Source organism: Scyliorhinus canicula, chromosome 12 (assembly GCF_902713615.1).
Source record: "Scyliorhinus canicula chromosome 12, sScyCan1.1, whole genome shotgun sequence".
NCBI classification, from domain to species: Eukaryota; Metazoa; Chordata; class Chondrichthyes; order Carcharhiniformes; family Scyliorhinidae; genus Scyliorhinus; species Scyliorhinus canicula.
The window spans coordinates 23,496,137-23,518,438 of NC_052157.1; the positions used below are offsets into that span (position 1 = coordinate 23,496,137).

Sequence of the window (22,302 nt, forward strand, 5' to 3'; positions counted from 1 at the left end):
CTCACAGAAGTGTGCACAATAGTAATAAAAGTGTTTGTAAAGGTGGCCTGCATTTTGCAGCTCTCCGATGTCTTAAGATTATCGCACGCAGCCCCAAGGTTCAGGAAGTTTGACTACTCCGATATAGGTGCAGACATAAACATACACACATATTGCTTAGTTGGCTGGATGGATAGTATATAGTTCAGAATAACATCAACTTTGATTCCCCTTCTGACTGAGGTAGACCTGGGACCTATCTACCTGCAGTGCCCAAGAATGGAAAGTAATGGCAATCCAGCAGCAACAAAAACTGCCTAGAAAAGGGGCTAAGGATGAAGCGTCAGCACACAATGAGCCAAGCAGCTGCCTTTAGGCAAAGCACTCATGCATGGAATGCATAAATATATGTCCTCTTGGAAGTATGATTTTAAACATTACAAGGAGTTAAAAGCAATTATGATTCCAGAAAAGAAAGTATTTTTGTTATCTGGCTGCATAGTCAGTAACTATAGTCCTGAAAGATCATGAAATTAATCAGAAATGAATGCGACGAAATTTCAAGCAGGTTCAGTGACCTGAGGTTAACACTCAGACTTTGCAGCCGTCCAAAAATGGATCATAAAGTGGATAAGTCTTTATACATTCCCCTATTATGGCACTCAAACATCTGAAGTTTAAATACCAAAGAAAACTTGGCAGTCAGCATCTTTGAGTGTTTACCATTAATTCCAAGGCATTAGTCCTAACAATTACTAGAACTGTGAAAGTAAGATTTTTGGCCAGCCATTGGAGTGATTACATAGGTTATAAACTCTGCCAATATCCTCAAAAATAGCCTTTAAAGGTTTTATTTGAGAACATAGTTTTGGTTGTTGCGTAGCACAAAGTTCATCTGGACAAGGGAGATTTTAAACAGGAGAGTCACTATTTATGCCTAACATAATTTTGCAAACTGATTTCTTAGGTTTAATCAGTAGGTTATGCAGAGTCATCACAAAAGAAAACAATCTCTTAAGTGGTCAGATTCATTCACCTCATCCATTACATTAGTTTCGCTACTGTGGTGATAGCTTGGCTCAATTAGCAGCACTGTTGGCACAGGAGGCAGAAGGTAATGCATTACTTTTGGATGGAGTCACTTGTTGCACGGAACTCCCGAGGACACAAAGGTGTTTCAGAAATGCATGACCCTCCCCTCTTACTGCACATGTAAACCGTGATGCACAACTAGTTCTAAGAATTGAACAGGCCAGTGATCTGAACATGTTGGTGAATTTGGCATTCAAGAGATGAAGTGGCAGGTAACAAGCTTGGCATCATAACCATTTATGGGAGATGGGGGTGAAACTCTGACACCTTAGCAAAGAAAATTGGGTTTATACTCAACAAGATCTGATCAATCCACCATCATCCTTGGGATGGCACGGTAGCATAGTGGTTAGCACTGGTACCTCACAGCGCCAGGGACCCTAGTTCAAACCCGACCTCGGGCGACCGTCTTATGTGGAGTTTGCGCATTCTCCCCGTGCCTGCGTGGGTTTCTTCCAGGTACTCCAGTTTCCTCCCACAGTCCAAAGATGTGCAACTTAGGTGGATTGGCCATGCTAAATTTTCCCTCGATGGGGTTACAGGGATAAGAAGGGGGATTCGGGTGCTCTTTCAGAGGATCGGTGCAGACCCAAGCCAAATTACCGCCTCCTGCACTGTAGGGATTCTATGATACCTCAAGGTGCACATAGTTCATGGCTGAAAATATTAGTTATCCCTAATTGACATTTTAGGTCAGGCACAGCTGAAGGAGCTACTTTTTTCTCATTGAGCAAGTTAAGTTAGAGTTAATGAAGCCACATTTGGGGTGGGAAAAGACTATGCCCCCAAACGGCCATCACTGAAACCTCAACACCCAATGTCACAGAATGGCCGTGAATACGGTATCCAACATGAAAATGCTTGACAATAGCACTAGGTGCCAAACGTAGACATGGGATTAATCCAATATCCCTTAAATTGCAGGTTTTTTTATTCACCCCCTCAAAGACTTAATTACTGATTATTTATCCCATGTATCATTAAAAAACACGAAGAGACTGATAATTCCTTTTGAGATAATAATGGGCCTTTTGTAATTCATACTTGGGCCATAATTCTACTTTATGTTAATCTGTACAGAGTAACGTTAAAGTTCACTTACCAGACTGACTAAATTGTTGGATCCTAACCCGACAAATAGTGACGATGCCAAAAGCTTCTTTTCATGCTCCTCTGCAGAAAGACCTGCAGTTTTTTCAGCTGTGGAGGTGAAGTCTGCGGTTACATCACTTTCCGAGTTGGGACTGGCTACGGTTTCGTCTTTGGATTCCTTCTTCTTTCGAAGATAGCCTTCCTTACCCCACACTTTCTTTACTCCATCAAGTTTCAGACTATCTGAACTAAATACAGAGGGTTAAATTCAATACGCTTTGTCCAAAATGTGACTAAAGCTGCCTTATTCAACACTGTTAGAAATAACGACTGTAGACAGTTTACCGCTCGGACAAAGAAACAAAATGTTAAAAGTTTTCTGAAGGGGCAGCACGGTGGCGCAGTGGTTAGCACTGGGACTGTAACGCTGAGGACCTGGGTTCGAATCCCGGGCCCTGGGTCACTGTCCGTGTGGAGTTTGCACATTCTCCCCGTGTCTGTGTGGGTTTTACCCCCACAACCCAAAGATGTGCAGGGTAGGTGGATTGGTCATGATAAATTGCCCCTTAATTGGAAAAAATGAATTGGGTACTCTAAATTTTTAAAAAAAGAAGTTTTCTGACAATTTTCGCAGCTTGCCACACAGCAACCCCACAAGTTTCTGCACACAAGTTGGCTGCTTTGGGTTCCACACATGCGTAGCCCCCAGAAGAAAATTTAAAGAGCCCACCCACTATCAAAACAATTAGTGGGTACACTTCAGGTTTGCATTGCATAAAGAAAAAGGTTGTTATAGAATTGCATTATGGAATACAATTAATGTTTGTACGGGTTTGAAGCTATTTGTCAGCCTTGGCTCAGTGGAAGCATTTATGCATCAGTCAGGAGGTCATAGGTTCGAGACCCACTCCAGAAACTTAAGCACTTGATTCGAAGTTAACACCCAAGTGCAGCACTGAGAGTGCCTTTTAAATTGGACATTTCAACCACAGCGTATCTTCTTGTAAAAGTGAATATGGAAGATCCTATAGCACTATTCAAAAAGAGCATGGGAGTTCTAGAATCAGAATTTACAGTGCAGAAGGAGGCCATTCAGCCCATCGAGTCTGCACTGGCTCTTGGAAAAAGCACCCGACCCAAGCCCACACCCCCACCCTATCCCCATAACCCAGGAACCCCACCCAAGACTAAGGGCAATTTCAGACACGAAGGGCAATTTAGCATGGTCAATCCACCTAACCTGCACATCTTTGGACTGTGGGAGGAAACCGGAGCACACGGAGGAAACCCATGCAGACACGGGGAGAATGTGCAGACTCCGCAAAGACAGTGACCCAAGCCGGGAATCGAACCTGGGACCCTGGAGCTGTGAAGCAATTGTGCTAACGACTATGCTACCGTGCTGCCCATTCTCCTGGAGTCTTGGCCAGCATTTATCCCTCAACCAGGATCACAAATGACCAGTTATTCTGTTTTAATCTCACTGCTGTTTGTGGAATTTTTAGACAAATTGGCCATTATATTTGCCTATGCTACTGCAGTGACTACACTTCAAAAGTAATTTACTGGTGGCAATCATGATATCCCAAAGGTGGGAGAGGTGTTATTTAAAGGCAAGTCGTTTCTTTTTCCTTCCTTTAATTGGACCCTTTAATTGGTCTTCTTTTGGAAAGTTACTACTTTGGGGTCCGCAAGATAGATAAGCAATTGCACCCAGATTTTTGCCTACATTGCTTCCAAGACGATCAGAAGTGTGTCAGTAGCCCAAGTGACAATTTTTCCTACAGCTATACCCCTCCCAATTGTAAGTGTCTGACCTTCATTCAGCAATTACCACAATAGCCCGACTGAAATCAGGAACTGAGCAGAGTCATGGGAATAAACTCTCAGCTAAATTAACTATGAAACTATTTAATTAGTATTTCCAATGGCAATTAATCATAATTACCATGATTAATGCACATCCATAACTGCACATTCTGCAGTGGTTTTATTACATTCAAATGCAACAGACATTTTGAATCTAGTCATAATCATCGACCAGCATTGTAAATATGGCCAATTCTGGTGGTCATGTCATTGAGATCAAAGGGCATGCTTTGTTAGGATTGACATTTTTAATACGATTAAAACTACATGTACGGCATTGTGTACTACTTATTGCAGTACACAATGTAATTTTCAGATTTTGTTTACAGAGGTGGGAACGAGACTTTTTTTAAATTCTGAGACCGTATATATACAAATTGTAAAAGTTGTTTCAAAAGTTTGAAGCAACACTTGTTGCATTGCCTCAAAACCTCAGCTTTTAAACATTTAATTCTCACACACAAAGAAATATCACATTAAGACTGCTGCTTATCACAATGTAGATAAAGGTGGTTAATAACAAGCTGCCAATTGAAAACAGCAACGTAATTTTCTTACAACGTTGTCAGCCTTGGCTCGATAATAACACTCACTTTTAGGTGTGGATTCAAGTCTGCTTCAGAGAATCGAGCGCATCATCTAGGTTGGCCGTGCAGTAGTGCTCTGCTGGAGGTGTCATTTTGGAGGGGGGGGGGGGGGAGCGGGGCTGTTAAGCCAAGGCCCCTCTCGGGTAGAGGAGGAGACGAGGAGAGGGATTCTCCTGATGTTCATGCCATTTATATATGCCCAAAACAACATTAGAACAGACTATTTGGTCATTCTTTATTGCTATTTATGGGACAATTGTGTGCGCAAATTGGGGATAGCCTGGTTTACCTATAATCTAACAATGAGTAGACTTCAAAAACATTTACTTGATTGTATATCACTTCTGAACATCCTGAAGCAGAGAAAGGTGCTAAATAAATCCTAGTCCTTTCATTTCCAAGAAGAAAATGTTGATTGGCATTTGCAACTATTCCAAATTAATTTAGCAGGGGATGATTAAAATAGCACTCAGTCAGTGACAAATCAGTGCATCGTCAAGCTGAGTAGAGTTATGATTGGGAAACCGGGATGAATAGTCCCAAGGAATGATCCTAGCACACACACTAAACAAACATTCGTTCTTCCATCTGCTGATATTAACCAAAATAGCCTAAACTTACTCTTTTAATCCAGTTTCTGTGCTGTTGCAAGAAATCTCTGAATTGAAGGATAATCCTGTTGGAGACTGCCTTCCTGTAACACTGGAGGTCTGTGGGCTTGTAGCAAAAGACAGCCCATACGGTTCAAAGTTCAACACTGCAGCAAAATAAAATCACATTTTTCAATTTGTGCAATAAGTTTTTAAACAGAATATTGGAGCCATCAAGCAAATCTGGATAAAGTTAAATTATTCAGAACAAAATGAAAAACATCTTTCCCCACATTTGCTCTTGTTGCAGGAAATATTCACTATTTCCTGTTCCAATGTTCACTAACCCAGCATTTAAACACAAGTCACAAAAGATCTTTACTAGATTTGATGTGACGAAGATTCTTTTCACTCCATTGCACAGTATTTCCTGATGACATCTGCTTCAATTCCAGTTTGCCACTTGGAGGTGCTCTCTCTCAACAAATTAATTTAACAGTCCACACAAAATGCATTGCAGCAGACAATATGAATGGGACGTCTGAGCCTCATGAACACCAGGTCCAATGGTCTCTCTCTCTCTCTCGAGCAGTGAAATTTAAAGATACAGAAAGAAACAGACCCAACAACAGAGGAAGAAGCAGGGCCAATTCAGAGTCAACTAGATACAGAACGAGAAATAAAAAGAGGGGAAGGAAGAGTGGAATGAGGGAGACAAAAGAAACACAGAAAAAATTCTCAGAATATATATTTTAATTGTTAAGATCCTCTCGGAACAATTTATTACCTATGGGAGTGATTCTCCAGTTTGGCAATTCCAAGGTTGGATGGCGTGTCAGGATCATAAATCATTTCATTGCGAGGGTCCTTAAGACTTGAATGGCCAGCCTCAAGATCAATTCATATTAACGGCACAGATCCATCAATTTCTGGGGCCATTAGTTTGATACAATGTAATCCCTTTGTCTGAATAATTTAGGGGAGCAGTTCCCGACTCCAGCTAGCTTTCGCTACAAGTGGAGCATTTTGTTACTGTCAATAGGTTTCAATGAAGATTGCTTATTCTCCAGCAAGACCGCTTCATCACCCGAGCGAACACAAATGCAAAATAAATGCTAGCATATTAACAACGCCAGTGCAATTTCACTTCCTCCAAGAAAGGGAAAATAAAAACCAGTATGGTCACTTGAGAACACACGACCTGGGCAATGACATAACTCCTTTAAATGGGATATATAGCCAAGGCCCAAAAGAAAGCAAGGAACTCTCCCGGTCTTTAGGTCAACATTTTTTCATTAGCCAATGGCGCCATAAAACAGATGAAAGTGTCATGCAACTCGCTGATGCTTTTGCAATCCAACCATAGGTAGGATGGCTGCCTTGCCTGCTTGCATAATAACGGCGACCGCAAACTCACATGAAGCACTTAACGTTTCGGAGAAATATTGTACAGGCCATATAAACGTCAGTCAGAAGTCTTTCTAAATGACAAGTTGAGCAAGATCTCAGGGCGGCACGGTGGCTGGTACTGCTGCCTCACGGCGCTGAGGACCCGGGTTCGATCCCGGCCCCGGGTCACTATCGTGTGGAGTTTGCACATTTTCCCCGTGTCTGCGTGGGTCACAACCCCGCAGCCCAAAGATGTGCAGGGTGGGTGGATTGGCCACGCTAAACTGCCCCTTGATTGGAAAAACAGAATTGGGTACTTTACATTTTGTATTTTACAAAATGGGCACGGTCTCAGAATTTAAAAAAAGTCTCGTTCCCACCTCTGTAAACAAAATCTGAAAATTACATTTGACGGCTGTGATTCCTATCTGTAACCTAGCAACATAGTGCATTGAAGGAGGCCATTTGGCCCACTGTTTCGGTGCCATGAAAGAGCTATCCAAACTAATCCTAATTTTGAAACCTAACCACCAGCACTTGTTCCCTGTTAGGTAATTCTTTTCGATGAAGCAACACCCTCCGTCTTTCTTACATGATTATTTCCTGAAGAGATTATTAATCAAATACTGTTTTCCCTGTCACAGTCTCACTCCCACCTCGCAACTGACTAATTGGACATCTAGGCAGAGCTCAGAGCATGGCTTTGCATCCTTGATTCTGCCACCAATGAGGGGCTGATTTTAGCCAAGCAGCTGAGGGAGTTGCTGAAATCGAGGGCAGGGAAGGAGACAAAGGCCAGTGACAATGGCCAAAAGCAGACGTACCAGAGGCCAGAATCAGCCAGCTCCCATTTCCAAGGAAGGGTCTATCAAAAAGAGGGGAAGGAGGAATGATGCTTTAATATTTTTTTTAAGAAAAAAAAAAAATTAAAAGTTAGCAGAATAGTTTAATTTGGCAAAGCTAACTTCTGGCCTCCAAACAAAATCCACATAACATGGCCCACAATTCATTGGCTAATGGGTATTAACCACGCAGTCAAAGTAGTTGAGGCAGCACGGTAGCATGGTGGTTAGCATGAATGCTTCACAGCTCCAGGGTCCCAGGTTCAGTTCCCGGCTGGGTCACTGTCTGTGCGGAGTCTGCACGTCCTCCCCGTGTGTGCGTGGGTTTCCTCCGGGTGCTCCGGTTTCCTCCCACAGTCCAAAGATGTGCGGGTTAGGTGGATTGGCCATGCTAAATTGCCCGTAGTGTCCTAAAAAGTAAGGTTAAGGGGAGGGGTTGGGTTGCGGGTATAGGGTGGATACGTGGGTTTGAGTAGGGTGATCATTGCTCGGCACAACATCGAGGGCCGAAAGGCCTGTTCTGTGCTGTACTGTTCTATGTTCTATGTAATACTACACCTTCGGCTAGACGTTAAACTCCTTTTCAATAACAAGCTTTTGTTAATTTTTCAACATGCTCCTAACCAAGAGATAGTTAAGCATTAAGTTGGCACGATTAGAGAGCAAGGTGACCAAACATTACTGTAACCAGAAGGTTGAAAAATTAATGATGGGGGTGATTCGGAGCCCGGCATTAGCCACGTGTGGGATTGGCGGCACAGGCAGAAAATCCCACACGAATCGTGAAACACGATTCTACAGAGAGATTGCCTTTCCAGATTATCCTCGCCCTCGCCAGCAACTTTGAGGTTTACACATCCAAACGATGTGAGCCTCATTTTAACGTATTCACATCAATTTAAATCTTATTAGTGACCCCCCACCACCACCACTTCATACCTTGATGACGTGGCAAGGTCCACAACAGGTTTGGCCACTCCCCGGGAGTGGGGGGGGGGTGGGTGGGGGGGGGGGGGGGCATCTATACTTCTGCTGGTGGGATGGTGGGAGGTGTTGCAATGCCAGCGAGAAATGGCCCCGGGGTGGGGGGGCAGTTAAGCTGCAGTGATGACCAGGGAGCCCTTGAAAGATGGCACCCCAATATCTGTGGAGCCAGTCGCTGGCTCTGAGGCCTGCCCCAGAGTCACAGCCCACTCATTTTTGGGCTCCAAGAGGCTTAGTGTTTGGAGAGAAAACTAGGCTGTGTAACCGGAGAATTAAACATCAGTTTCAGTCTGCATCTGACACTGTCAAATTCTGCCCTATATTTATGGTATTGATTAGACCAGGCGAAGGCTGCTCACCTTTAATTAAAACTAAGTGATCTCTAATGTTCTTGTAGGATAGGGGTTGGTTCTAAAGAATAGCTGCTAGATTGGCCTGTGTAACAGTCCGGAAAAGGTATTTCATGTCTTTCAGCTACATGAACACAAGTAGTTCTTTCTTTTCTGCCCCTAGCTCAGGTGATTCACATCCCAAGGCTGATCTTCAATCCCCAATGTCCTTGGTTGCGCAAACAAATAGTGACTACGCATTAACTAGCTTACTGAAGAGAAGAGTGGACTAAACATGGAGGAGAAAGCCAATCGCTCAAATGCCAAGCGTATGTCTGACATTACTGTCTAGCCTAAGCATTTATTGCTGGAGGTAGGTTCAGTTGTTAAACTAATAAGCAATTTCTCAAACGTAAATCATCGAGGGCTTGAAAAAGATTGTTTTTCCGCTGAGGCATAATTGATTTCAAGGGCATTTATGTAATAGACCAAAGATTTTAAATCTGAAACGTATTAAAGTGGATGAAACGTAAATGCTATCTGTAAGCCTGTCTGTGCGTCACCTTTTCAAGCATGAGTCAGACCTAGCCCTGACCAGTCCACCCTCTTAAAGCAATCGGATTTCATTTTTCAAAATAATACCATTATATAAAAGTCAGAGATAACAAAATACCCACGCAACTTGAGTCAACAATTCACCAATGTACAATATTATTACAATTTACTGAACTAGTAAAAGCAATGAACCATCATCAATAATTTTTGGTTACAGCAGAAAAGCAGCTAATAGTAGTAAATTTGGAAATTCCATTTGAACAGATTCGGGTATCTAGTGTGGTAGGAATGCAGGGAGCCCGATGTCTTTTAGGTATTTTGTAAAGGTAGGGGACAGAGGGAGAGCTTCTTACCACTCAGGGTATAGAACATAGAACAGTACAGCACAGAACAGGCCCTTCGGCCCTCGATGTTGTGCCGAGCAATGATCACCCTACTCAAACCCACGTATCCACCCTATACCCGCAACCCAACAACCCCCTTAACCTTACTTTTTAGGACACTACGGGCAATTTAGCATGGCCAATCCACCTAACCCGCACATCTTTGGACTGTGGGAGGAAACCGGAGCACCCGGAGGAAACCCACGCACACACGGGGAGGACGTGCAGACTCCGCACAGACAGTGACCCAGCCGGGAATCGAACCTGGGACCCTGGAGCTGTGAAGCATTTATGCTAACCACCATGCTACCGGTATAGTGGCGCAATGGTGAACATATCTGAACTATGAGAAAGTCCAAATGAGGCGGCAGGTTTCATTGATTGGGAAGCACCAAATTGAGAGTATTTTCCCACATCAGGCTGCTCCCTTCAGCACGCAAAAATAAATGATCAGGTTTTAGACAAATGGTTCTTCAGCAAAATAAGATGGCAAACAATAAAAATATTAAACAATCTGAAATGATCAAAATGAACATAGACTTCAATAAGACCAACAATATCAGCCCCGACTTAAAATGGACAGACTCCAAAGTGGGCAGCACACACAGCGGGGTGGGAAGGCCCAATCGATCATTTTAAAAATAAATTTAGAGCACCCAATTATTTTTTCCCAATTAAGGGACAATTTAGCATGGCCAATCTACTTACCCTGCACATCTTTTGGTTGTGGGGGTGAGACCCATGCAAACACAGGGAGAACGTGCAAATTCCACACGGTCAGTGACTTGGGGCCAGGATTGAACCCGGGTCCTCAGTGCCGCGAGGCAGCAGTGCTAACCACTGCACCACCGTGCCTTCCTGGCCCAATCGATCTTAATGCTAATTTAACAGCAGGAGGCCACAGTTAGGGCTTGAGCCCCAGCAGTACGTTGAAGGTGGGGGAATGAGAAAGGAGGAAGGTGATCTGGCTGCAACTGGGAGGGTAACCTGGGACAAGGGAGGCCCAGGATTTCCTTCTGCGAAAATGCTTACTTGGATGAAAGGGGCCTATTCTGGACCACGGTCTCAGCATTAACCCCAAACACAGGTTTGGCCTGACAATGTAAACTTCACTGCTGTCGCCAACAACCTCAAATTAAAACTGTAGATCAGGCTTGCCATTGAAGGTAAAGAACAGGACAGGGTGGGAAGGCATTGGAATTAGAGTGGGTGAATAACTGGCTTTCAACCATTTCAACTACTGTACAGTTTCCGTCAGGCACAGGGTGGTTGTGGGCAAGGGTGGCAGGTGGAAGAGTTTTAAAAATCTTCGATTAAATTTAGAGTTCAGTGTCACTTTTTCCCCCAGCAAAATTAAGTAATGATAACTATCTCATCCTCTTCATAACCTCCTAACTGAACACTTCACCTGTTAAATAATTTCAGCTATAGCTCCATGCCCTCCTTTCCCAGGATTACACTGGACACACCCAAGACAGGACGACAAGTTCACTGTCTAGACGGCTGGACAAGCTTGAATTACAAATTGCAGGCTTGTTTTCTGCTGAGCATTTTAAAATAAATCTTACATTCTGAAAGTTGAAAGTTGTGAAGATATATAATGTAATATTCAATTAACCAGTGGACAGTGGCATTGTGGGAGTGCCACTGGGTTAGTGCTCTGGGGACGCATGTTCAAATCACACCACGGCAGCTGGTGGAACTTAAATTTAATTCAAATCTGGAATATAAAGGGGTTCTCCGTGATGGTGACCATGAAACTATGATTGATGGTCATATTTTTAAAATCTGGCCCTTTATGGAATGAAATCTATCACCCTTACCATGCCTGACCTATTCGTGACTCCAGGCTCACAATAATGGGGTTGACTTTTAACTGCCCTCTAAAACAGCCTAGCAAGCCATTCAGTTCAAGAGCAATTAGGGATGGGCAGCAAAATGCCAGTGATGCACACAAAAAATTCACTGAACAGGGATTGATGAAGATCCAGTATTATAAAGATTCTAATCATAAGGAATTCACTACATTATATATAGTGCTGCTATATATAGGGGCAGCAGGGTAGCATGATGGTTAGCATAAATGCTTCACAGCTCCAGGGTCCCAGGTTCGATTCCCGGCTGGGTCACTGTCTGTGTGGAGTCTGCACGTCCTCCCCATGTGTGCGTGGGTTTCCTCCGGGTGCTCCGGTTTCCTCCCACAGTCCAAAGATGTGCGGGTTAGGTGGATTGGCCATGCTAAATTGCCCGTAGTGTCCTAATAAAAGTAAGGTTAAGGGGGGGGGGGCGTTGTTGGGTTATGGGTATAGGGTGGATACGTGGGTTTGAGTAGGGTGATCATGGCTCGGCACAACATTGAGGGCCGAAGGGCCTGTTCTGTGCTGTACTGTTCTATGTTCTATAAATCAGTTAATTAAAAAGGGCATGACCTGGCTTTAAGATCATTAATGTTACCCGGGTATAATGGGATATTTATCCATTTTTCCTCACCTCGCCACTTCAGCAGCTGTTTACACATCACTAACATCTGTATCAGTAAATCCTATCACAGTGAGCTATAACAGATGATTAAAAAAAAGTCAAAAATGTTGTCCTCCACTTCCATCAAAAACAGCTAATGGGGAAGTGACAAAGCTCCTAGTCCCAATGACTGTTCATTCTGCGAGATTACTGCAGCATGACCTGTATATCAAAATAACCTATTCATCAATAACCCTTTACAATGATAGCGCTCTTAACCCATTGAACATAAAACTATTCCAAAAAATGTATCTATGCCAAAGTAGCAACACCAGAAAGCTGACAATACAAAAAGAGCTCTGATATGTGAAATCAGCTTTCTATCTTCTGTGGTAAGTACACACATTCCTTTACTTGTACTGGAGACTGGAGACGTGAAAATCCAGAGTCCAAGGGCGCGATTCTTCGCAACGGCGGAGAATCGGGAAGGCTGCCGGAAAGAGGCCGTCACCCACGGCAGCCTCCGCGCCCCCTCCCGGGACCCGATTCTCCCCCCACATCGGGGCTAGGAGCGGGGCCCCGGGGGTCTCGGCGGTGCGGCCTTGACGATGGTCGTCAAGGCCGCGCGCCAAGCATGACGCCGGCTGACGCGCCTAATGACGCGTCATTAGGCGCGGCAGCCGGCGTCATGCTTGGAACCAGTCTCGTGCAACCCTGGGTAATTTTACATTTTTATATCACGAAAAAATGAAGTCTAGTTCAGTTCAAGTCTATTCATATTCTAAAAATGGGAACCTAAAAAAGAAAAGTCAAGTGTCATTTGGATTTTCAACAATCACTGATCATAAATTCCTGCCATTCCCCACAGCCAGACCAAGCACCCAGTTCACAATGACCATGCACCCTTTCAGAGGAAACAAAGACAGACAGAAAATAGGAGGCGGCCATTCGGCCCTTCGAACCTCTTCCGCCATTCATTATGATCATGGCTGATCAAGTTCAATACCCTGATCCCACCTTTCCCCCATATTCCTTGATCCCTTTAGCCCCAAGAGCAATTCTAATTCTTTCTTGAAATTACACGTTTTGACCTCAACTACTTTTTGTGGCAGCGAATTCCACAGATTTACCACTCTAAGTGAAGAAAGTTCTCCTCACATCAGTCCTTAAAGGTTCATCCCTTATCCTCAAACTATGGCCCCTAGTTCTGGGACTCCCCCATCATCGGGAACTTTCTTTCTGAATATACCCTGTCTAATCCGGTTAGATTTTTGTACGTTTCTATGAGATCCCCTCTCACTCTTCTAAACTCCAATGAATATAATCCTAACCGATTTAGTCGCTCCTCATGACCGTCCCGCCATCCCAGGAATCAGCCTGTTAAACCTTCGCTGCACTCCCTCCATAGCAAGAATCACCAAATTGAATGTATTTTCCCCACATCAGGCTCCATAGCAACATGTTCTCTGCACTTCTCAATTCATACATGGTTCTATAAGCAGACATTACGTTTGTCTCCTGGGATGCTGATGATGACTCCTATCACATATAATTAAGCCATCTTTCACTGATCCCACCAGTATTTTTAATGCCTCCTTCTAACGATGGGAAATGCCTGATGATTACTCAGGGGTTCACCAAGCAGCTCGCAGAGATTGGAAATCCGCTCTTCATGCAATTGAACACAAACCTCAATATCTCCAAATTAGTGCATAATTTCCACTGCTCTACCAACTCACCATAAAAATTGGATTTTCTTTTACCTTTCTCTTGTGACAACCTCTCTTCCTGTCTTTGATGATGTGGCTTATAAGGGGCAGCTCCATGCCCCAAGGCATCAGCAACGAAACCATCAAGAAAAGATAATGAAGCATCAACCTAAGTAAGCAAAACAAACCTGCTTATGAAATTGCATAGTTTCACTTTTCTAGCTGAAAGTTATATCTGCATGTAGAATTGAAAGTTAGTTAAAACTTTACAACCTAAAGCCCCCCCCTTCTCACAAAGCGGAGGTCAGCAGATTCTTCAATGGTGTCCTGACCGGATCATGTCAATCAATGTGCAACAGGAACGGCCAGATAATTGTGAGGAGCAAGAACCCCCACTGATTCCACTACCCCCCCATTCCAGATTAGATTAGATTACATTTATTGTCATGTGTACCGAGGTACAGTGGAAAGTATTGTTCTGCGTACAGTCCAGGAAAATCGTTCCATGCTAGGAAAAACATAGGACGTACGATAAAAACACAATGAAAATACATTGATATAGACATTGGGTGAAGCACATGGAATATAGCGCAACAACAGTGGAGAAGATACATAGAGAGATCAGTTCAGTCCAGAATAGTCAAGTGACTGGTAACAGCAGGGAAAAGGCTGTTTTTGAATCTATTAGTGCGCACTCTTAGACTTTTGTATCTGCTGCGCAATGGAAGTGGTTGGAAAAGAGAATAACCCGGGTGGGAAGGGTCTTTGATTATGCTGCCCGCTTTCCCAAGGCAGCGGGAGGTGTAGATAGTCAATGGATGGGAGGCAGGTTTGCATGATGGATTGGGCTATGTTCACGACTCTTGGTAGTTTCTTACAGTCTTCAGCCGAGCAGTTGCCATGCCAAGCTTTGACGCAGCTAGATAGGGTGCTTTCTATGGTGCATCTGCAAAAATTGGTTAAGAGTCAATGTGGACATGCCGAATTTCCTTAGTTTCTGGAGGAAGTATAGGGGCTGGTGTGTCATACCCAGAGGCCAAAGGTAAACGCTGTCAACTTGTCACAGTGATTAGCACGCACCTCTCAGATTAAAAAGCCAATGGGCTCACGCCTCGCTCCAGCACCTAAGCACATAGGCTAGCAGCACCGCATTGCCAGATTTGCCTGGTCAATTATGTTTTTTCCCTAGAATTTCAGGAAATTTTCCTGTTATCGTCACCCCTCAATCAGTTCCACAGATTGTCAATGTATGAAAACTGGCAGTGATGATCACTGACATGCATTTCAAAAATTATTTATCAGCTGTCGAACAATTTGAAATACCCTTGAGAGGAGAAAGGTGCTATATAAATACATTTTTTCGACTTAAAGCTCCAACGTGCTTTCAGGGATCATATCTGGGACCCACCAAGAACTGCACGTCGGAATTGAGGCAACAATAGGGGGGGGGGGGGGGGGGGGGGGGGGGGGGCACGGTAGCACATTGGTTAGCACTGTTGCTTCACAGCTCCAGGGTCCCAGGTTCGATTCCTGGCTTGGGTCACTGTCTGTGCGAAGTTTGCACTTCTCCCCGTGTCTACGTGGGTTTCCTCTGGGTGCTCCGGTTTCTTCCCACAGTCCAAAGATGTGCAGATTAGGTGGATTGACCATGCTAAATTGCCCTCAAGTGTCCAAAAAGGATGGGTGGGGTTGCTGGGATTGGGTGGAGGTGTGGACTTAGGCAGGGTGCTATTTCCAAGGGCCGGTGCAGACTCGATGGGCCGAATGGCCTCCTACTGCACTGTAAATTCTATGACTCTATGAACAAGGAAGCTGGACACTGCTTTTTAACAAAACAATTATTTCCTCTGCACTTTCAAGGATTAGCTCATAGTCAGTTGTTTTAGCCCTACTTAAACATATTATGAAGTCTTACAACACCAGGTTAAAGTCCAACAGGTTTGTTTCGCAGCTCCGAAAGCTAGTGATTCAAAACAAACCTGTTGGACTTTAACCTGGTGTTGTAAGACTTTTTACTGTGTCCACCCCAGTCCAACACCGGCATCTCCACATCATAAACATATTATACTTTTGTTAACAAACGTTACCATCAGGGACTTACCACTATATCATTGCAACTTTCATCCAGAGGTAAAACTGTGTTCATTATCTCTTTGTTCTCAACAAGCTGCTTCAATTCAAAAGAGCATTGTCTCAAACAAGAATCCATTGAATTGCCATAGTTTTGCATGACTTCAGGCAGCATTTTGGCATTCAGTGTCAGACGAAAGAGTTTGGTAATTGCACTGAAAATCCAGGCTTTTGTTTCTAAGCTTGCAGAGCTCTTCCCGAGTAAACAATGTAGGCTCTGTATGATGTCTTCTGCTTTGGCTTCTGTTTTGAGGTAGGAATACTCTCCCAGCACCTGATACATGTGAGACACAAAAATATTACAAGCAACTAAATGCTGAGTGTGAAATGAATTTCCATGGTTTCTAAAGAGCAACAGTGCTTTTATTTTTAAGACTTGCAAATGTTCTGTCACAGATTTCTTGATCAAAACCCATTTAAAATGAACAGGCGGCATCAGACCTATGGTCATAAAACCCCAGCCAGTGTCTTAGCACAATTTTGTATGTCTCCATGCATACGTTGTATACCAATGTCCCTTGCATGTGACATGAAATGACAGAGGCAGGACATACAGGTTGTGACTGTAGTTCAAAAAGGGCAATGGAAATAAAGAGCAAGTTCTTGCTATGGCCCAGGAAGCTCATCCAGGTAGTTGTACTGCAAGATCGAGACAGGGCCCACTAGTCTATGTTTCTTTATTCAATCTTAGGCAGGGTTGCAGTATGTAGACTCCAAGTGGCATTGACATCACCTGGGTTAGGTAGCGACAAATTAACAGCCAACTGTCCGACTCCCAAGTGGTATCCATCCAGCCCACCTGGAAATGCTATGGTCAACTAGGCAGTATAAATGTTATGGGCCACATGACTAGGCATCCATGACTACTGTATCCCAATATGTAGTCAATCCCTTCAGTAGGGGAAAACTGGTAAAAGTGAGCATAAAAATTATTTGAGCAGGTTGTAGAAATGTTCACTTGAGTTTACAGATGTTTTAAGCAAACACAGGACTAGTTAGACGAAGGAGAACCAGTGGATGTGATCTATTTATATTTCCAGAAGGGCTTTGACAAGGTGCCATATAGGAGGTTATATTAAAGTTAAGAGCCTGTGATGTTAAGGATAAGATAGTCGCATGGATATAGGATTGGCTGACTGGCAGAAGACAGAGAGTGGGGATAAAGGGGTCTCTTTTAGGATGGCAGCCAGTGACTAGTGGTGTGCCTCAGGCGTCTGTGCTGGGACCACAACTTTTCACAATTTACATTAATGATCTGGAAGGAGGAACTGAAGGCACTGTAGCTAAGTTTGCAGATAATGCAAAGATATGCAGAGGGACAGGTAGTATTGAGGAAGCCGGCGGGGTGCTGCAGAAGGATTGGAAGGGTAGGTGTGCGGGCAATGAAGTGACAGATGAAATGCAATGTGGAAAAGTTTGAGGTTATGCACTTTGGTAGGAAGAATGGAGGCACAGACTATTCTCTAAATAGGAAGATGCTTAGGAAATCAGTAGCACAAAGGGACTTGGGAGTATTAGTTCGAGATTCTCTTAAGGTTCACGTGCAGAAGGCAGCTGGGAAGGCAAATGCAATGTTAGCATTCATGTCGAGAGGGCTAGAATACAAGACCAGGGATCTACTTCCGAGGCTAGATAAAGCTCTGGACAGATCCCATTTGGAATATTGAGCGCAGCTTTGGGCCCATATCTAAGGAAGGATTTGCTGGCCTTGGAAAGGGTCCAGAGCAGGTTCACAAGAATGATCCCTAGAATAAAGAGCTTGTCATGAGGAGCGGTTGAGGACTCTGGATCTGAACTCGTTGTTTAGAGTTTAGAAGGATGAGGGGAATCTTATTGAAACTCACAGGATACTGAGAGGCCTGGATAGAGTGGACATGGAGAGGATTTTTCCACACGTAGGAAAAACTGGAACCCGAAGGCATAGCCCCAGACTGGAGGAGAAGGAATTTCTTCAGCCAGGGGTGGTGAATCTGTGGAACTCTTTGCCGCAGAAGGCTGTGGAGGCCAGATCGCTGAGCGTCTTTGATAGGTTGTTGACTAATATGGGGATCAGGGGTTATGAGGAGAAGGCAGGAGAATGGAGATGAGAAACATATCAGCCATGATTGAATGGCGGAGCAGGCCCGATAAGCTGAATGGCCTAACTCTGCTCCCATGTCTTATGGCTTTAGCCCCGTGTGCAATTAGGCAATGAGGAAATTATATAAATTATATAAATCAAAGGGAGATGGTGGCAAAGCTGTAATGCCCTTGGACTCATAATCCAGAATCCTGGCTAATGCTCAAAGGACATGGGCTCAAATTCCACCATGGTAGCTGGTGGAAGTTTAATCCAATTAATAAACCTGGAATAGAAAGCTGGTCTCTGTAATGGTGACAAACTATCACTATTGTAAAAACCCATCTGATTCCCTAATGTCCTTGAGGGAAGGAGATCTGCTGCCCTGACCTGGTCTGGCCTACATGTGACTCTGGACCCACAGCAATGTGATTGAATCTTAACTGCCCTGTGAAATGGTCGAGCGTGACACTTTGTTCAAGGGTAATTAGGGATCAGCAAACACTGGCCTTGCCAGCAACGCCACATCCATTAAAGAACAGAGCAAACAAAATACATCCAGTTCAGAAATGCTTTTTCTCGCAGGGAGCTAGAATGCCTGCCACGCAAACAAAGAGTGCCAGGTGTCTGGGCTATTAAATTCAAGTGGAATTCAAGATGGAATTGTTATGTCAGCCAGTCAACCAGTCTGCCATCAGTCCATACAAGACCGGTAATTGTTTCACTGTCACTGGTAGCCACTTCTAATCAGTTCAGTTTCCCTGATAAGTATTTCAGAATGTGGCTGATAGCACACGACGTGCCCGCAAGATCCGTACACTGCCGATCCGCTCACCTACTCAATTAATTTTAGCTGCAGTCTTACCCAGCTCATAACCTGCAGAAATCTCTGAGGATATTGAATATTATTCTTTTCCAAAAGGGCAAGATAGGAATTCACTGCATAAAGCCTCAGCTGTTTGTCTTCCACTTCATCATCAAATCCTAGAGGGTTTAAAAAAAAGTTGCATTTTAAATATTAGAACATTCAATATTAAAATGTTGTAAACATTTTCTACAAAATATACCTTCAAGAGCCACCTTTGGAAAAAATCATCAATGTAGTCAACCATACATGATGGAACAGCACATATTACAAACTACACACATAGATGAACATATTTACTTTAAAAAAACAATTTAAATGGGCTTGTTAGAGTGACTACTCTAGAGTGTGTCAGAAATGAAAAAGAAAAACAGAAATCGGTACGAATTTGAATGCTTTTTCCACTGCCATGCATTAAAAGAGCAATTAATGAATTGAAATTACTTTGTTACAGGTTAGAACCATCTAAGACTTATCTATAATTATTACATTTTTCCAGCATCCTGCTGTTTAATTACCTTCAGCCAGCAGCCTCAGGAAGTTGTTTGGAATATCTGCCGGTATCATGTCTCCACCTACTGAGAATACGGCATTCATGGTTTGGATAAACCACTCATTGGTGGGAGCATATGTTTGTGGGTTGTCAAGGACAGAAACTGAACCCAAAATGGAGCTAATTCAGCAACATAGATGTGTGTGCACGCGCAAAGTGGGGGGTACAAAGAGAGGTTGGGAGAAATGGGTACAGTGCATTTCAATACAAAGTTGTACTGAATAATGTATCAAAGACAATTTTCTAATTTGCCAGCTTTTAAAAATGTTAATCTGAAATTATAATTTTTTATTTTATTTTCCTTTTACTACTTTTAGCACCAAATAGTACAGATTAAATGAGTGTTCCACTTTATTCTCACATTTTTGCTAAGATTAGCTACTGATACAATTGTTGCTCTGCATTCTTATGCCTGGCACACACGTGGGTACAATTAACAATCCCAAACTGTATGTGGCGGACCCGGTGGGAGGGATGCCGGGAGTGATGGAGTTACTAGCCGAGTTTGGGACCTTCTCAGGTTATAAATTAAACTTAGGCAAGAGCGAGGTGTTTGTGGTGCACCCTGGAGACCAGGAGGAAGGAATTGGTAGGCTCCCGCTTAGGCGGGCAGGGGAGAGCTTTAGGTACCTGGGGGTGCAAGTGGCCAGGGAGACTCTCCACAAGCATAACTTTACCAGACTGGTAGATCAGATGGAGGAGGAGTTCAGGAGGTGGGACATGCTGCCATTGTCGTTGGCGGGGAGGGTGCAGTCCGTCAAAATGACAGTGCTTCCGAGGTTCTTGTTCCTTTTTCAGTGCCTGCCCATATTTATCCCCAGGGCCTTCTTTAGGAGAGTGACCGGCAGTATTCTGAGCTTTGTGTGGGCACATGGGACTCCGAGAGTGAGGAGGGTGTTCCTGGAGCGAGGAAGGGATAGAGGCGGGCTGGCGCTGCCCAACCTTCTGGGGTACTATTGGGCAGCCAATGTGTCAATGGTGCGTAAATGGGTGATGGAGGGGGGAGGGGCGGCGTGGAAAAGAATGGAGATGGCGTCATGTAGAGGTACGAGCCTGGGTGCCATGGTAACGGCACCGTTGCCACTCTCCCCCAAGAGGGTTACCACGAGCCCGGTGGTGGCGGCGACCCTAAGAATCTGGGGACAGTGGAGACGGCATCGGGGGGAAACAGGGGGCTCGATGGAGGCTCCACTGGGTGGCAACCATCGGTTCATCCCGGGGAACACGGATGGGGGATTCAGGGGATGGCAAAGGGCGGGCATCAGCAAACTGAGGGACCTGTTTATTGGCGGGAGGTTTGCGGGCCTGGGGGAACTGGAAGATAAATTTGGCCTTCCCCAGGGGAACATGTTCAGATACCTGCAGGTAAAGGCGTTTGCTAGGCGACAGGTAGAGGGATTCCCTTTGCTGCCCTCGCAGGGGACGATGGACAGAGTGCTTTCGGGGGTGTGGGTAGGAGAGGGGAAGGTGTCTGACATCTATAAGGTAATGCAGGAGGTGGAGGAGTCGTCAGTGGAGGAGCTGAAGGCTAAATGGGAGGAGGAACTCGGGGAGCAAATAGAGGACGGGACTTGGGCGGAGGCCTTGGAGAGAGTCAACTCTTCCTCCTCATGTGCGAGGCTTAGTCTCATCCAATTTAAGGTGCTGCACCGGGCCCACATGTCCGGGACTAGGATGAGTAGGTTCTTTGGGGGTGAGGACAGGTGCACCAGATGTTCGGGGAGTCCAGCGAATCATGCCCATATGTTCTGGGCATGCCCAGCACTGGAAGAATTCTGGAAGGGGGTGGCGGGGACGGTGTCGAGGGTGGTTGGATCCAGGGTCAAACCAGGGTGGGGACTCGCGATTTTTGGGGTTGGGGTGGAGCCGGGAGTGCAGGAGGCGAAAGAGGCCGGTGTCCTGGCCTTTGCGTCCCTAGTAGCCCGTCGAAGGATTCTGTTACAATGGAAGGATGCAAGGCCCCCAAGCGTGGAGACCTGGATCAGTGACATGGCGGGATTTATAAAATTGGAAAAGGTCAAATTTGCCCTGAGAGGATCAATACAAGGGTTCTATAAACGATGGCAGCCTTTTCTGGACTTCCTGGCTCAGAGATAGGTAACTGGGTCAAAAGCAGCAGCAACCCGGGGGGGGGGGGGGGGGGGGGGGTGCATTATTGTAGTGTTTATTCTGTAACTTTATAGTGTGTTAATTTGCGTTGTTGTTAAAATGCTGGGTTGTTCATGGGGATGGGGCGAATGTATATGATTGTTAATATTATTGTTATTTTCGGTATTTTACTAAGGTGCGTTATTGTTGTATAAAATCAAAATTTCTCAATAAAAATTATTTTAAAAAAAAACAATCCCAAACTAGATGCTTTGATTGATGTATCTGCAACAATGCACTTTACCTTAAAGGAAAGCCTGGACAAGTACGTAACTGCAATACAATTTAATTAAATCAAACACTTCCATTTACTCTATGGAACACTTCTTTAGAAAGCGGAGCTGTGATTTATTTTGATCCAAAGTTTGCCAGCAATGCAAACTGTGAAATGAGGTGTGAATTCTCACTTTCTTTGCTGTGCTGTTCGATACAATCCTCAGGGAACGCAAAATAATTCTTAAAGATACAACGATCAAGTCAAATCATTCTGGAGAAATAAAAATAGGGCCTATTCCTTAATTATTTAAGTAAAAATAGAATTACATTTTATAAATAATTTCTCCAGTGACCTTATTTCCCCTCCATTCAGTGCCCTATTACTTTCTATCAAAAAGCACCCCAGGAAGTCACCCTGTTCATAATGATTTATACAGAAATGCAAATTGATAATACAAATGTAACATTGCA

General features: G+C 44.2%; 1 protein-coding gene across 1 annotated transcript in view; it reads right to left on the bottom strand.

Moving 5' to 3' along the window:
* The window catches only part of ap4e1 (adaptor related protein complex 4 subunit epsilon 1), a 75,704-nt gene that overhangs the window by 14,129 nt on the left and 39,273 nt on the right, over positions 1 to 22,302 (bottom strand). The window contains exons 12-17 of the mRNA XM_038813293.1: positions 19,433 to 19,545; positions 18,915 to 19,033; positions 15,962 to 16,264; positions 13,915 to 14,029; positions 5,241 to 5,376; positions 2,174 to 2,411 (exon numbers count right to left, since the gene is read on the bottom strand). Of these exons, the coding sequence (XP_038669221.1) occupies positions 2,174 to 2,411; positions 5,241 to 5,376; positions 13,915 to 14,029; positions 15,962 to 16,264; positions 18,915 to 19,033; positions 19,433 to 19,545 (1,024 nt within the window). The remainder of the gene's footprint in view (positions 1 to 2,173; positions 2,412 to 5,240; positions 5,377 to 13,914; positions 14,030 to 15,961; positions 16,265 to 18,914; positions 19,034 to 19,432; positions 19,546 to 22,302) is intronic.